This window comes from Gadus morhua, chromosome 11, assembly GCF_902167405.1.
Source record: "Gadus morhua chromosome 11, gadMor3.0, whole genome shotgun sequence".
NCBI classification, from domain to species: Eukaryota; Metazoa; Chordata; class Actinopteri; order Gadiformes; family Gadidae; genus Gadus; species Gadus morhua.
The window spans coordinates 2,616,099-2,631,164 of NC_044058.1; the positions used below are offsets into that span (position 1 = coordinate 2,616,099).

Genomic DNA, 15,066 nt, shown 5'->3' on the forward strand with positions numbered 1-15,066 from the left:
CAATGAGCATGGATGACTGATATAGATCACTGTAAAGGGCTTTCAGGTTGGCTGAAAGCCCTTTACACGCAGGCTTCCCTGCGTGTTGTGAGCCCTTACGTTGAGGGTACGGTGGTTTCCTTTTGGTGTTCAGATGGAGAGACAGATGTCCATGGGTCTGATGGGGATGCTGGGCCCGTCCCACACCAGCTCCTGCTCCTCCACTCCGGTTGCTTCCATGCACTCAGAGGCCAAACTGGTGAGCTGCTCTTCTGCCTTTCGCTGTTTCTTTGCAGCACTAATGTCTAGTACAGATATGTGTACATGTCATAATGCCTCAAGCACTCTTTGTGTATAATATTGTGCAGACAAGGAAACACCCACTTGCAAACACATAGCCTTGCTTGCTCTCCCTTTCCTCTCTCATACGTGCAGAAACACGCACACACATGCTGCAAACACACAAACACACACACACACACACACACACACACACACACACACACACACACGCGCGCGCGCGCGCACACACACACACACACACACACACACACACACACACACACACACACACACACACACACACACACACACACACACAATCACACACACTTGCTTAAAGTGTTGCAACCATTTTTTCCACTCGCTAATGCCAGCAATGCTATGGTCTAAGGTCTGTGTGGATTTCATCATTTGGTCTGGAATCAAAGCTACGCCTGAGCCAGCAGAACAGTGTTGGCTGGCTCAGCTGGTAGGAATAAAAGAGCCTTTATGTGGTTGCAGCCCTTGTGCGCCCTGCCTGTCTGATGTATATCTTAATGTACAGAACATGTTCTGTAGGTCCTGCAACTTGTTAGCCCTTGTTTAAGGCCGACCAAAAAAATGCAAACATAAGAATTACCTCATCGCTCACAAAGTAGTTAAAGAAGTGGGAATGGGAGAAGGATGAAAGGGCGACACAAGACAGGCTTTAGAGAGTTTGGAGTTTGGAGAATAAAGACCAATATCAACTAAGTGTTAAACATCTTCCATTGTTTTGAACATCGCAAAACTGGAAATAATGGTGTATGATGAATGTCGTTGTTCTTGGATATCAGCAGGAGTCGAGCATAATATTTGCTCTGACTCCTGATATGTTGGCCACTCTCTGTATTTCTAATTATTATTGTCAGTGGCTGCGGTCACTCGAGATTAAGATGTTGGAGAGAGAGAGAGAGTGTAAGAGAGAGACGGGGAGAGAGAGAGAGAGAGAGAGAGAGAGAGAGAGAGAGAGAGAGAGAGAGAGAGAGAGAGAGAGAGACGAGATAGCAGAGGTCATTAGAAGAGTTATGGCTCTGATAGTGGAGAGCGGGAGCATTCTCAGGGCAGTTAATTCTCCCTCTTTCCCTTAGCTCGTTCAAGATTGATTGCCTTTGTAGTCTTTTGAATCTCCTCAGCTGTTCCTATGGCAACACACTGCGGTAACACAATATTAGTGTATTAGGCTTATCTCCCTGCTGGCTTTCTTCCAGACACATATTGGGGCTGGGTAATTTAATTATAAAGGCTCTGTTTGGGACTCTGATAAACATATGCACTCACTTAAGGGACAAAAACCTGGCAAACCCAACGACTTGGTTGACCGTTTGCCCCAACACGCGTTGCCACCAAACTGGAGTTCACTGCTAGGGGACACTTTGCCTCATGATCCTCCAAAATGCACTGATGGAATTCGGAGATTGTGAAGAGAAAGTGAGCGACTAATTGTGTTATCTGCTGGTGATCAGTATAATTGGCTGATTCATTAATTCCCTCACAGTCCACCTCAAGCTGGTGAGCGTTCTGGCACCGATTGACTGCCATGCATCACCCAAGTGGGTGCTACACATTGGTGGTGGTTAGTGAGATCCCCTCTTCACTGATAAGCGTCTTTGAGTGTCCAAAAAAGCGCCACATAAATCGGGATCTCTAATGTCGGTAATATCCCAGCCCGGGCCCCAGGTCGATAAATAGGCCCCTCGCTATCGGATGACTTGGATGTGATCAGCTCCATGTGTCCCCTGTGATGGGGCTCTAATCACATTACCCCCACATGTTGATTCTCAGCCAATAGGAAATCTCAGCCTTGTAACTCAACACCCTGTCGTCCCAGAGCTGGATGCTCTGGTCTAGGTAAACGTTACCAGAGGAGAAGAGAGGGACATGGAGGTGGACATCTATTGGTGTCATAAAGAACGTAAATAGGCCATCCAGGTTTTAGTATAACTACAAAGTGACGCAAACTCAAAGAGGGAGACAAGTGTGTGTGTGTGTGTGTGTGTGTGTGTGTGTGTGTGTGTGTGTGTGTTTGTGTGTGTGTGTGTGTGTGTGTGTGTGTGTGTGTGTGTGTGTGTGTGTGTGTGTGTGTGTGTGTGTGTGTGTGTGTGTGTGTGTGTGTGTGTATGTGCGTGTGTGTGTGAGAGAAAGAGAGACAGTGTGTTCCTGATAGCGGGTCAGTGTGTGGACCAGCAGCAGACCCCTGGTTTCATGGCTGCCCTTCCAGAGGGAGGGGGAGGGTGCCTGGGGCTGGCTAATGATGGCAAATTGATTTTGCGGTGAGCTGTAGTGACAGAGAGACCTGTATCTGGTGTAAATAGTTAATGAGCTGAAAGACTGTTCCAAGCCCAGGGGTATCTGTATCATAGCATCTCTCTCTCTCTCTCTCTCTCTCTCTCTCTCTCTCTCTCTCTCTCTCTCTCTCTCTCTCTCTCTCTCTCTCTCTCTCTATATGGCTTGGCATCTGTGCATCTGTATCTCTCCGTCCCCTTACCAATCTCTGTTTTTCCCACTAATGTGCATCTCTCCTCAAGTGCCGCTGAATAAATGCTTCAGTAAAGAAGTCTGGATGTTGTTATAGCTTGCTGTTCAATGTGTAATCTCGGCATAAGTGTGCAGTCCGAGGAGCGGTTGAGGCTGGGTTGGTGATGCTGTGTTTGTGAGTGATGGGGTAGCGGGCGGGCGTGGTTGTGTTGTGTCGGAGGATTTGAGTGTAGGGATGGAGGGTTCTCTCTATGAACATGGAGAGAACTTTGAGGAGTGTTGTGCCAAGTTCCACAGGACACCAGCTGAGCATCAGCTCTGAGAGGCATCGCTCAAAGGCTCAGCGTCACACAACGCTGCTCCAACTCTGGGTCACTCTCCATACACCCCACACATATACACACACACAAACAAACACCCACACACACACACACACACACACACACACACACACACACACACACACACACACACACACACACACACACATTCACCTACAAACAAAAACACACACACTCACAAACATAAATACACACATGCACACATACACGGACACACACAGACACACATACCTACACACACACACAGATGCACCTACAAAAATAAACACACACATGCACACATGCAAAGACACACATAGAAGCACACACACACACACACACACACACATGCACCTACAAACAAAAAAATCACACACAAACATAAACACACACATGCACACATACACAGACACACATATGCACATGCACCTACAAACATAAACACACACACACAAGCCTTTGCATTGCATGCCTCTGTGTCAAAAGTGAGAGAGAGAGAGAGAGAGAGAGAGAGGAGAGAGAGAGAGAGAGAGAGAGAGAGAGGAGAGAGAGAGAGAGAGAGGGAGAGAGAGAGAGAGAGAGAGAGAGAGAGAGAGAGAGAGAGAGAGAGAGAGAGAGAGAGAGAGAGAGAGAGAGAGAGAGAGAGAGTGAGGGACGGATTTAGAAGATCATCAGCTTGGTGTACAAAATATGTTATGTATTACCTCCCCAATTATCGTTTGTTGATGTTGTTACCAAGGACAATATCTTTGTCACTAAGCATCAGCCGAGGTGCAGAGATAAACAACCCTGTGTGTACACTGCAGCTCTCTGGCACTGGACCCCAGGTTGATATCATCCTTGGCTCTAAATGTACTCCTTTTTTACTCCAATGGGGGAACACGTAGAGCCCTTCTTAACCAAAAATGTCATAATACACAGGAGAACCCAAACCTAAATTGTTGCAGACAACGTTTCTTCTGACATTTCTGTTTGTTGTTCCCCTGTGGCCCGGTCGGTTCTGTTGAAGAATGGTCATGAGTTGGTGGTCAAGATCAGAATTAGGGTACAAACAGAATCTGACTCCTGAACGCCAAGGAGAGAAAACCAAGTGAGCAGAGAGTTGTCATCTCACATTAGAGAATGAGCCTTTAGCTCCAGATTAAATCATTTGTAAGCAATTAAACCATTAGCGTTAACAGTAACCCAATGAAGTGATCAATTCCTTCTCTTCTCCTTTTAGTAAGAGAATCACCTCTGGCCAGGCCTCTAGTTGTGGAGCAAGGCAGCAGACAAAAGCAGTGCAGTCCCAGGTTTTATAGGCCACATCTGTATGAATAGTGGCATTGTCGGGGGGTGATGTCATCGGAGAAGGACGGTGAGCTAAGAGCAGCTGAATCTGCAGCCTCTGGCTGGGCTCACTTTGGTGTGTTGGGTATAAGAATGCTGTGTGTGTGTGTGTGTGTGCAGGGCCGACGGACTGCGGGGGAAAGTGAGGCAGTCGTGGGGGGGCCCAAGGCAGAGGGGGGGCCCATGGCAATTTAAAAAAAATAAAAAATAAAAAATAATAATAATAATATTTTGAATTATTCACCAGCCCATAGTGTCAGGAGTCGCACACGGCCACGTCTCCCCCCTCCCCCCCCCCCCCCGTCAACAATTGTTCTCCACCCCCGTCCGTCCGTCCGTCAACAATTCAGCGCAGGGGGTTGGTAGGGGGAATTCGGGGGGGGGCATCAGTACCTCTTGTATACAGGGCCCAGGATTTGGTGTAATGGTGCGGCCACACCAACCGCGTATCTCGCGTAATTTTTACGCGCGTGACGCGCGTAAAAAAAAAAAATTTTGCTTGACCATTTTGTGTCAAAAATGGGCATACGCTCCTAACGCGCCTACGCTCCTAACGCGCCTAGATGAGTCCATGTCCATGCAAGTAAACGGAGCGTTCCCTCTTCGTCATAACTATCAAACCAAACATCCTTCACATTCACCGAGCGAACATTACGAAAGTAAAATGCACATTTCTCGCTAAAAATGTTTCCATAAACGCATTTAATGGCGTAACTATGTTACTATTTCCACCCAGAATAAAGAAAGTTGTCGGCCGTGGCTGCGCTGGAGTCCGAGGTAGGAAACCCAAACGCCGCCGTGTTTGGGTGATAGAGTTTAGATCGGGTTAGATTAAATAATCTCGGATATAAATAACAATAATCGGGTTAAATAACTTCACATGGTGTGTCTGGTGTGTTTCCAGCATTCGTAGTGTTGATCAGCAGATATATAGTCCGCCAAGACGTTGAGGTTGCTTAGTAACCAGAGACTCTGTCCATGCAAGTGAACGGAGCGTTCCCTCTTCATCATAACTATCAAACCAAACATCCTTCACATTCACCGAGCGAACATTATGAAAGTAAAATGCACATTTCTCGCTAAAAATGTTTCCATAAAAGCATTTAATGGCGTAACTATGTTACTATTCCCACACAGAATAAAGAAAGATGTCGGCCGTATGCTTCTGTCCAAGCTCACTACTCTCTGCCAGTGACGTCGGGTCAAGCTCAACGCTGATTGGGCAACGCGGCTAATCGTCATGCGTATGAGCGTAAAAAGTTGAACTCTTGAAATGTACGAGCGCATATATACGCGCGTTACGCGCGTAAATATACGCGCCTCATACGCGCGTAAAATGTTGCTTTTACGCGTGTAACGCGTGTACGCGTCTCATACGCGCGTAAACCAATGGTTCCCTATGGAAAAAATGGCGATTTTATACGCGAGGTACGCGAGATACGCGTCTGGTGTGGCCGCACCTTAACGGCCCTGTGTGTGATGCGTTCATTGATGTGTGTATGAATATCCGTGTGTGTGTGTGTGTGCGTATAAGTGTATATGTGTGTGTTTGAGCATGTTTCTGTTGTCACTCGCTGAATAGTATTCTTAGGTAAAGCCCACACATCTGGCTCTAGTCTGGATTGAACAAACCAATAGGGGGATTTGCAAACACTGCTGGACATGGTTTCCAGTAAAATCAATGTATGACAACTGGAGTGTTGTGATGAAGTGTGTGATGAACACCTCGGCTGAGTCCACTAGGACACCGCCATGCATCTCTTCTGTCCAACAGAGGAGGGATGGTGAGATACCACGTGTCTTCTCTGGGCAGCAGAGGGGGAGGAATGGGTGTCAGTGTCTTAGCTGGCCAGATATCTCTTGAGATAATAGTCATGGGGAGTGTTGCTGGCGTCATGATATTATACAGTTTCAGAGGTGAGCACTGCCCGACTCAGAAGGTGTCCTATCAGTATCGCTGCTTTGCTGTATCAGTGTTTGTCCCTTTCCAGAAAGAGAGAGAGAGAGAGAGAGAGAGAGAGAGAGAGAGAGAGAGAGAGAGAGAGAGAGAGAGAGAGAGAGAGAGAGAGAGGCCTTTTGTGGGCTTCCTCCAGTCTGTGGTTATGAAGCCAGGCAGCATTCAGAGATTGTCAGTCTCACTACATTATTAAGGCAACAGAAACAAAATGTATTTACCATACATCTCAATTTATTCGTGAATTGTTTTATCTGTTTGGTGTTATCATAAGGTATTTTTATTTTTTTACTCAGTAGCATAGTAATGTTAGTTCCTTGTTGAAATGCATATTATGATATTAGAATCAGTTTAACGCGTAATTAACGGCGTTAACGCAAACCAATTAAAATGGCGTTAATCTTTTTATCGCGCGATTAACGCTCTTTTGGCTTGGCGAACGTTGTCGTTTTTTCACCTGCTGTCTAGCAACTACTAGTCACGTTAGAAAAACTACAACACCATACCGGATCTAGCTACACCGGAAACAAAACAACAAGCATGCCGCACAAACTTGTTGGGGCAAGCAAGAATACGGAGCGGGTGAAAAACTCCTTAAAAGTGTGTGTGTGTGTTTGTTTGTGTGTCACTCTGTTCGAGCCTGCACGAGAGTTCAATTTCGTCATTAGCTGTTACGTCTTTCTGACCAATCGCAGTACAAGGCTGTACCACTTCGGGAGGGCCCGCTCAGTTACTCCTAGGGATGGGAATTGATAAGAATTTCACGATTTCCGATTCCGATTCTGCTTATCAATCCGATTCCTTATCGATTCTCTTATCGATTCTCATTGGGTGAGAAAATAAGTACAAATGTGTTTGTTTGTATTAAATCTCTTTAATATCTGATCAGAAGTGCGTCTAGTATTAGGAAATTGTACATTTTTAAATCAATTGGTCTAGACAAAAAAATATATGTTTGGCTTTTTAAGCCCAAATGCCATCATTATGTGCCATAAAACTAAAAACACAGACTGAAAACAGTCAAGTAAGAGCTTGTGCCTTTTGTAATACTAACAGTGCTCATTTGCATTCAACTTGTAACAAAATTGAACTGACATAATCAAAATGAAGTACTGATTAGACAGAGATTTATTAGATGGGCCTACCTAATAAACCGTTGGAACACACAAGACCGGAAACCATAGCAACGCCGGTAAACAAACCCCGAGAAGACCAATCCCTATGAGAGCTCCCCACGCTACGGCCATCCGGAGGCGCACAGAGCTGTTGGCCGTGATATTATCTATACAATTATATTATATTATATACTATTATATATAGAGCTCCGGGAGTCGCAAACGGCAACAATCACTTTCTCCTCCATGCTGCAGTTCACCCCGGACTGCACTGCACTGAGTTTGACGGTTGAACGCTGATTGGCTGTTACGTTACACATGTCACTCAGTTGTCACAATGTTGAACGCTGATTGGCTGTCATCACGCGAAATTCGCGTCAAAGTTGAAATATTTCAACTCGAGCAAATTTGTCGCCGCACAAATCCTCGTGAACGCGCTCGCCTGTGCATGGCGAAAGTGTGGCGCGACAAATCAAAACTTGTCGCCGGTTTTCTCTCTTGAAAAATTCGCCCGATACGCGGCGCTACCTACACTTTGTATGGGATCTTGTTGCCCCGTCGCGTTTGGTGTGAACGCACAATGCGCTTCTTCCTTGGCAGCGCCATGTTTGCTGCGTTCTGAACCAAAACAAAGCAGCGTGTGTGTGACGTCATGACGCATTTGCCGCGACCGGAACCGATTAGCGGAATCGTTAAGCAGGCTTGCTAATGATTCCAAGGAATCGGTTGACTCGGCCACGGTTCTGAACAAGAACCGGTTCTCGATTCCCATCCCTAGTTACTCCCCTCTAGACAAAATCGACTTGGTTGCGACGTTGACAGTTTGTGAGTTTTGCGTCTGTTGAGTAATTGAGAGGTTGCGGACGTACAGCTCAGGGTGCCGGACGGCGCTGCAAGGAACTTTATAAACGCAATATTGTTATCCCGCAGTAATCAGCTCGACAGCCCGAAATGTTAACGGCCCGCCGGGAATTTTTCCCGACTCTCCCGATTACAACTCCGCCACCGTGTGTGTGTGTGTGTGTGTATGTGTGTGTTATTCGATAGCCTGGTAACATTTATAGGCCTACGTACAGTAGGAATATTCATACTGGTTTAAATAATAAATGTTATAGTATTTCCCATTTTTGCTGAGTAAGAGTTTTGTCCGAAAGTTCAGTGAGTGAAACAAATAAAAGCCTGGGCTATTGAAGTTACGGTAGGCCTACCACTGTCATCCACCTACCGATGTCAAGTGGACCGGGTTGAATTCACTGCGGGTTTCCCTTGGCTCCGTTTACACAAGGACGCTTGCGGGTAAAAACGACAAAATATTTTTTCGGAAGTGCCTTTCGTTTAGACGGTGATAGCGTCTAAACCACCCTCTAGAGTAGAAAACTTGATTACGCTCCGCCGTAGCGTTTCCGTCTACACTGCCAAGATGCAAAACTCTGCTCAGATCTGCTCACGTCGCGTATGCGTTTACGTCGCATACATGCGCCAGTACAGAGAAATAAACAAACATGTTGGATTATTTTCATGCGTCAGACCTTCAAGCTGCTCTGGCAGCTCTAATAAACTAAAAAGACAGGAGTCTTTCCACGAAATGTAGAGGAAATGTACAGATAGTATTACTGAACAAAGAAGGATCTTTTTGGTTTTCGCGGCGTGGATAAGAGAAGAACGAAGATTCTACGCATGCGCTCAAGCATTGCGATGTTGTGTGACAGTGTCGCACAATGTTCACTTTGTTGAAAGTATAGACCGTCGTGATTCCCATTGAAACGAATGGCGCTGTGAATATTCTTCAAAACGAGAGCTTGTAAATTGTGAAAAATGAATTAAACTGTACTCAGAAAAAGCGGTTATATGCTATAGACCCTAGAGTATCTGTGGTATAAAGGCTGGGACTCATTTCGAATGATATATATGTACAATCCATTATGTTAGCTCTCTGGCTTGATCAGCGGACTAGAATACCTCCTAGAATCATTGCTTGTTGGCCGGAAACGGAAAGGGGGGCTGTTTACGTTTGGTTGTAGTATTTTTGCTTGGTTCTCCGTCCCAACAGTAGGGCCAGAACCGAGCGAAAAAAGACTACAACCAAACGTGCACACCCCCCTCTTCCGTTTCCGGCCAACGAGCAATGAGTCTTCCAACAGAAATCAATGGGATTTACAAAATGCGCTAAATGTGCAATAGGGGATTATCAAGCTGATGCGTAGTACTTCCGCATTCGGAGATCTTTGTGCACTGTCACATCCGGTGAAATCACTCTGGCGAACCGATGGTGGACCGGTGTGGGTGTCAGATTGACTCGGAATAATGACTTGCGTTTCATTCATTCCCATGTTATTCCCAAGTATTGACGATCTCCTTTTGTTTTCTAATCTATGAATAATAATCAAATGTACAAATTATTGTTGCCTATACTTGGGTTATACATAAAAGAATAATCGGTTAACTCCATACACTGAACGGGGCGATCCACTTTATTTCCAGCGCTCCCAACACAGAGTCAAAACAGCGACCCACATGCAGACACTTCCGTTCTCCTCCTTCAGAATAAGAGTCCCTAACAGGAACTGGGTTACATATGCATTCATCAGTGCTTTTAGACGTGTTTTCAATGGCTTTGTTTGTGCAAAACAACGGGCAGCGTTCAATGAAATCAAAACCAAATTGGATTGAGCCTTCTTTTTATGTCCATGATTGAGCCCCGTTTATAAACAACCCTTCCGGGTTTTGTCTGCTGGCTTGTGTCGATACGTCAAGTGTCGATACGTCATCTGTAAGCGCAGGACCCCGAGTCGATCTGGCAGCCGAGTCAATCTGACACCCACACCAGCAGTTCACATTCACGACATCCCTGGTAAATGTACCCAAACTCACGTTAATAAAAGGATTTACTTTTAAGGTTGTGCTCCACACAGAACCTCCTCACCGTCATAACGGAGCACTTCGGGGCACCAGCTGGCAGGTTCAAGGTCAATTGGCAGTAACTGGATTGAGTCGGTGCGATTTTATAACTGACACTGAGGGAGACTTCCCAGTCTAAAGAATCTGGAGGGATGATGAAATGATAAACGAGATGAAAAATAAGGTAGAATTGTACTTCTTTGGTACATATATGGATGTGTTTCTTCAGCAGAAAGTGAAATGAACTGAATGAATAAAGGAACTGAAAGAATAAAAGGATTTAATTCATTCCCTTTTTCTGAGTGCTTCATTTACTACACTACATATTAAGATTATTTTGAATACTTTCAGGATGGGCCGACTGGACTTTAAAATGCATTATAGATGAGACTTCTCATTCAATTATATACATGTCATTCAAAATATACAGTACAATGTTTTCAGTATACAGAATTAAAGCTCCGGAAAAGATGAAGGGACTACTCCAAATGTTCTGTGTCTCTCGTTTTAATATTTATAGGTATATGTTTGAGTAGAAACACTATTCAACAGGTTGGAATGTAGCCTTTTAAATCAAGTGGTCCCTGGAAGTTGGTCATCACACAGCAGACGGTCCACAGCTGGTTGACTGTCCCAGACAAGGTGAAAGGACAGTGCGTTCCCAGATGCGGTATTCCTTGACTCTGCGTATTGCTCTTTCCACAAGGATTTGAAGTTTGGCGTTTGCTTGTGTTTTCAGAGCATCCTCTTCGGTGAACTGCGCTGTGGTTAGAGATAAGTTAATTAGCATTATTATTATTATGAGTGCATCAGTACATCTTAAACATTTGTCTGCATATCTTAATGGTCACATTTGGGTCACAGTTTTAATTTGAAATGTTCATTCCTTTCATGCCTACCTGTCATTATGAAGGGTGGCATAATCAGCGTTGCCCCACGGTCAGCTAGCAGCAGGGGCGTAGTTTGGGCCGGGGCTTCCGGGGCAGGGCCCCGGGGCCCTGGACGTCCGGGGGGCCCCGGCCGCGTGGGCCCCGCCTAGCCCCCGTCGGGCCCCCAGGCGGCCACGGCCGCCCGACAGTCGCCGTGCTAGCGGCGGTGTGAAAGCAGCATCAGATGTCTAGAAGTGATTTTAGAAAGGAACTGACCGCACTAGATAGACTCCCTTCTTATAACATCACAGTCAGGGTGGCTTATATATTTTATCTTCCTCTGCCTTAATGTATGTAATTTGGTTACAGTAGTGATATTTTGGCCAGGAATAAAAAAGTATATACAATCGCACTTAGGCTACTTCATTTATTTTCTTTTATTTTCAACATTTACAAAAGAATAGTGCCTGCTGGGAAATCTGTTCGACCAATCACCGTGATGTTTTGAGTGTACATACCATGGTACATACGACGTACCCTACATGTTACTCCCGTATACTACAATGCAATGCGGTCCTGTTTTTCCGAAGGAGAAGAAGAAGCTGATTAACCGCAAAAATGAAAACATTAAATGATGGAGTCTCCGTCTTCGTTTAGAAATATCACCAATTTATTTGGAATCTAACATAGAAAATGTAACATTCAAAATTAATTTAAAAAAACTTGAACAAGGAAATGTAACATTCAACATCAATCCAACCTCCAGCTTTCCTCGTGAGTGCCCGGATTGTTTACATGATGTGGGCGCATCTGTCTGCGTCACACAAATACCCGGCGCATTTACTGACGCACATGACGTTTAAAAATGTTCAGCGTAGTGTCCGAATCCTCGTTTGTTCATTCCCTATATAGTGCACTATATCATGAACTCTATATAGGGAATAGTGAGTGAGTGTATAGCGAACGACTTCGAACACAGCTAGTGTCTGAAACTCTAACATATTGTTAAAAGCTAAGCCATACCATTGCAATGTTTAGCAAGCTAAAAAGTGCTACTAAAAAACGTAAAGAGAAGAAAGACCTGGATGCCCGCAATTCGAAATGTTTGCACAGCGTTTTTCCTGTACCTCACCATACCAGTGACAGTAGCCACGGCAGAGCGGTCATTTTCCAAGCTCAAATTGATAAAGACTTCCCTAAGGAGCGCCATGGCACACTAGCGATTGAGTGTATTGGCCATACTCTCAATCGAGAATGAAAGAGCAAGGAAATTGGAATTTCACCTCTATTATCAAGAAGGTCGCTGAACAGAAGGCACGCAGAGTTAACTTCTGAACGGGTAAGAGCAGTTGTTATTTTATTATTGGTTATGGCCGCTGTGCCATGTAGGAGTATGTTACCATTGGCCATTTTGATTAGGCCATAGTTGTGCTGTTTAGGAAATGTAGTTGTGTGGTCAGCTGAATGGAGTATTTATGCTTTGTTTTTGATAGTAGGCAGTGTGTTGCAAATACAGTGTACGTGGTCCTAATAATGTTTACGCGATTTTGACGTGTGATCTAGGGATGCTAAGTCTCTGTCCATGGTTCTGATGATGGTTTAGCGATCTCGTTGTGGCGGCTGTTGGCTTACCTTAGGCCCTATGGGTGAGTGGATGCATTCGCGTGTGTGTGTGTTTATGTGGGGGGGGTGGGGCCCAGCACGATCTTGCTCCGAGGCCTAGCACAACTATGCTACGCCACTGGCTAGCAGCTTCTCAATGGTGTAACCCTTGTCTGCCATGCAGCCATCTCCTGGCTCCAGTAAATCCAGCAGTCAACTTCGTTCAGTCAGCTCTCGGTCAGAGATGGAGCCGTTGAAGAGGCTTGACACAAAAGTCACAGCACTACAAGGGGCAATCCCAATCAAGGCCTTAAAGGTTGTCGTGTTCTTGTAAGATGAGAAAACCTCAGACTGGAGAGTGAGGGATGATGGATTCTGGCATCGCACCTCGGTGCAGTCGGTGATTACCCGAACATCTGGACTGTACTGCACAAATTTGCTTGGCATGGTGTTCTTGACTTGCTGTTTTCTCATCCAGATGGGGAGGGAGCCATGGAGCAGGTAAAGGTAGTTGGCCCACGTTATAACAAGACGGGAGACAGTGGACACAGTGACCTGAAACATGTCAGCCAGCACCTTCTCTTGCAGGCCTGCAGCAACCAGGCAGCAGAAGAGAAAAAACTCATCGCGTTGGACTGGGAGAAATGGGTTCAAATGTTTGTTTCTTTTTCTGAGCTTTCGACCAATGCGCCAACATGGAGGCAGATGGTTGAATAGCCTCCCAGAAGACACAAAAAACATCTCTTGATGTGAATCTGGTGTGAAAAAAGATGTCCTTGTCTGAGACACAAAATCTGTGAAAAGGCACTTGACACACTTAGCTGTGACAGCTCTATTGTCAGCTCCTTAACCGTTTCTTCCAATTGTTGTATGCGTGCAGCAGCAGCATCCAGTGCACCTGTATGAGATGAGAAAATAAATTAAAACATCTGACCCAGATTTTGGCTGTGACTTGCATATTGGAAGTAGTTATTGGAAGTAGTTCGGACCTCTAAAGAAATAGCTTTTTATAGCTCAATATTTCTTTTAAAAATTGCTTTTTATAGCTCAATATTCACCTTAACATTTAATTAAGTAAGATATAAAATGCAACATTTGTACTTGTGATGAAGCTTTTCACATTGTGGTATTGGTCAAATGCTGGGACATCAATAAGACTAAACATTTTGTGCCCGAGTTCTGAAAAGTTGACCTACCTCCTCGGTATAACCTACTAAGAGCCCATTCTGTGATTAAACCATAGGTAGCACATCCTGTCAGGTAGGTGGTTTAAGAACAGTATGGGGTACTAGTAGGACAATATTTCAGAATACTAACAAACACACTGACAAACCAACCCGGTATCACGCGACTGCGTGCTCATGCGCACGAACGTTAATCTATTGAAGCGTGTTCCAGAGTACGATAGTCCGACTTTTTGCGTGCTACACAGAACGAAATGTAAACCAATGCTTTCTGAATGGGAGTGTTGTCAGACAATGAACGTGCTCCACAAAACGGTAAGAGAGAGAGAGAAAGAGAGAGAGGGAGGGACAGAGAGAGAGAGAGAGAGAGAGAGAGAGCGAGAGAGAGGTTTCAGAAAGGGTGTGCGCAGATAGTACAGTGCACCCTAGTTATGTTTATGCCAAAACCACAAATGCTATATGTATCTATATATATATTGCCTAATTATATATATTGCCTATATATATGTATAGGCTATGCAAACGTGATCGTAATTTCCGGTTAGTGCACCACGGAGTACTCGATTTGGAACAGCACTCACATCTGAAAAATGAACGTAGTAAACAGTGCGGATAGTATACTTCCTTTAAGTATACTCATGGAAGTACGGGTATGGTCTCACGAAAATACGTGACACAGTCACGTTATTTAATCTATTGTAACGGGATCAGGGACACGTAGGCCTATTTTCTAAATTTTGTATTTCAATTGGAAGTAGGCTATTTGCCATGTCACTAAGCATGACTTCCAAACTAAGGCCCCGTCCACACGAAGCCGATTTCATGGCGAAACCGCAAAGGTCTTGTACGGTTCGGCCTTCCGTCCACACGAAGCCGGCGAATCCGCTGACCGAAACCGCAAACTTCTGAAACCACCCACGGAGGTGGTTTCAAATCTATCCGGTTTCGTTTTGGTTTCGTGTGGACGCCTGAAACCGACTGAAACCGCAAACCATGACGTCATCGCCCCACCCCTCGACCTCCTAGCCAATGGCTCTT

At 45.1% G+C, this 15,066-nt stretch overlaps 1 protein-coding gene across 4 annotated transcripts in view; it reads left to right on the plus strand.

Annotated features, from left to right (window-relative positions):
- Window positions 1-15,066, plus strand: part of creb5b (cAMP responsive element binding protein 5b) — a 68,125-nt gene that overhangs the window by 20,333 nt on the left and 32,726 nt on the right. For all 4 annotated transcript variants that reach the window (XM_030370766.1, XM_030370767.1, XM_030370768.1 and 1 more), the window contains exon 7: window positions 134-238. In XM_030370766.1, coding sequence (XP_030226626.1) covers window positions 134-238 — 105 coding nt within the window. The remainder of the gene's footprint in view (window positions 1-133; window positions 239-15,066) is intronic.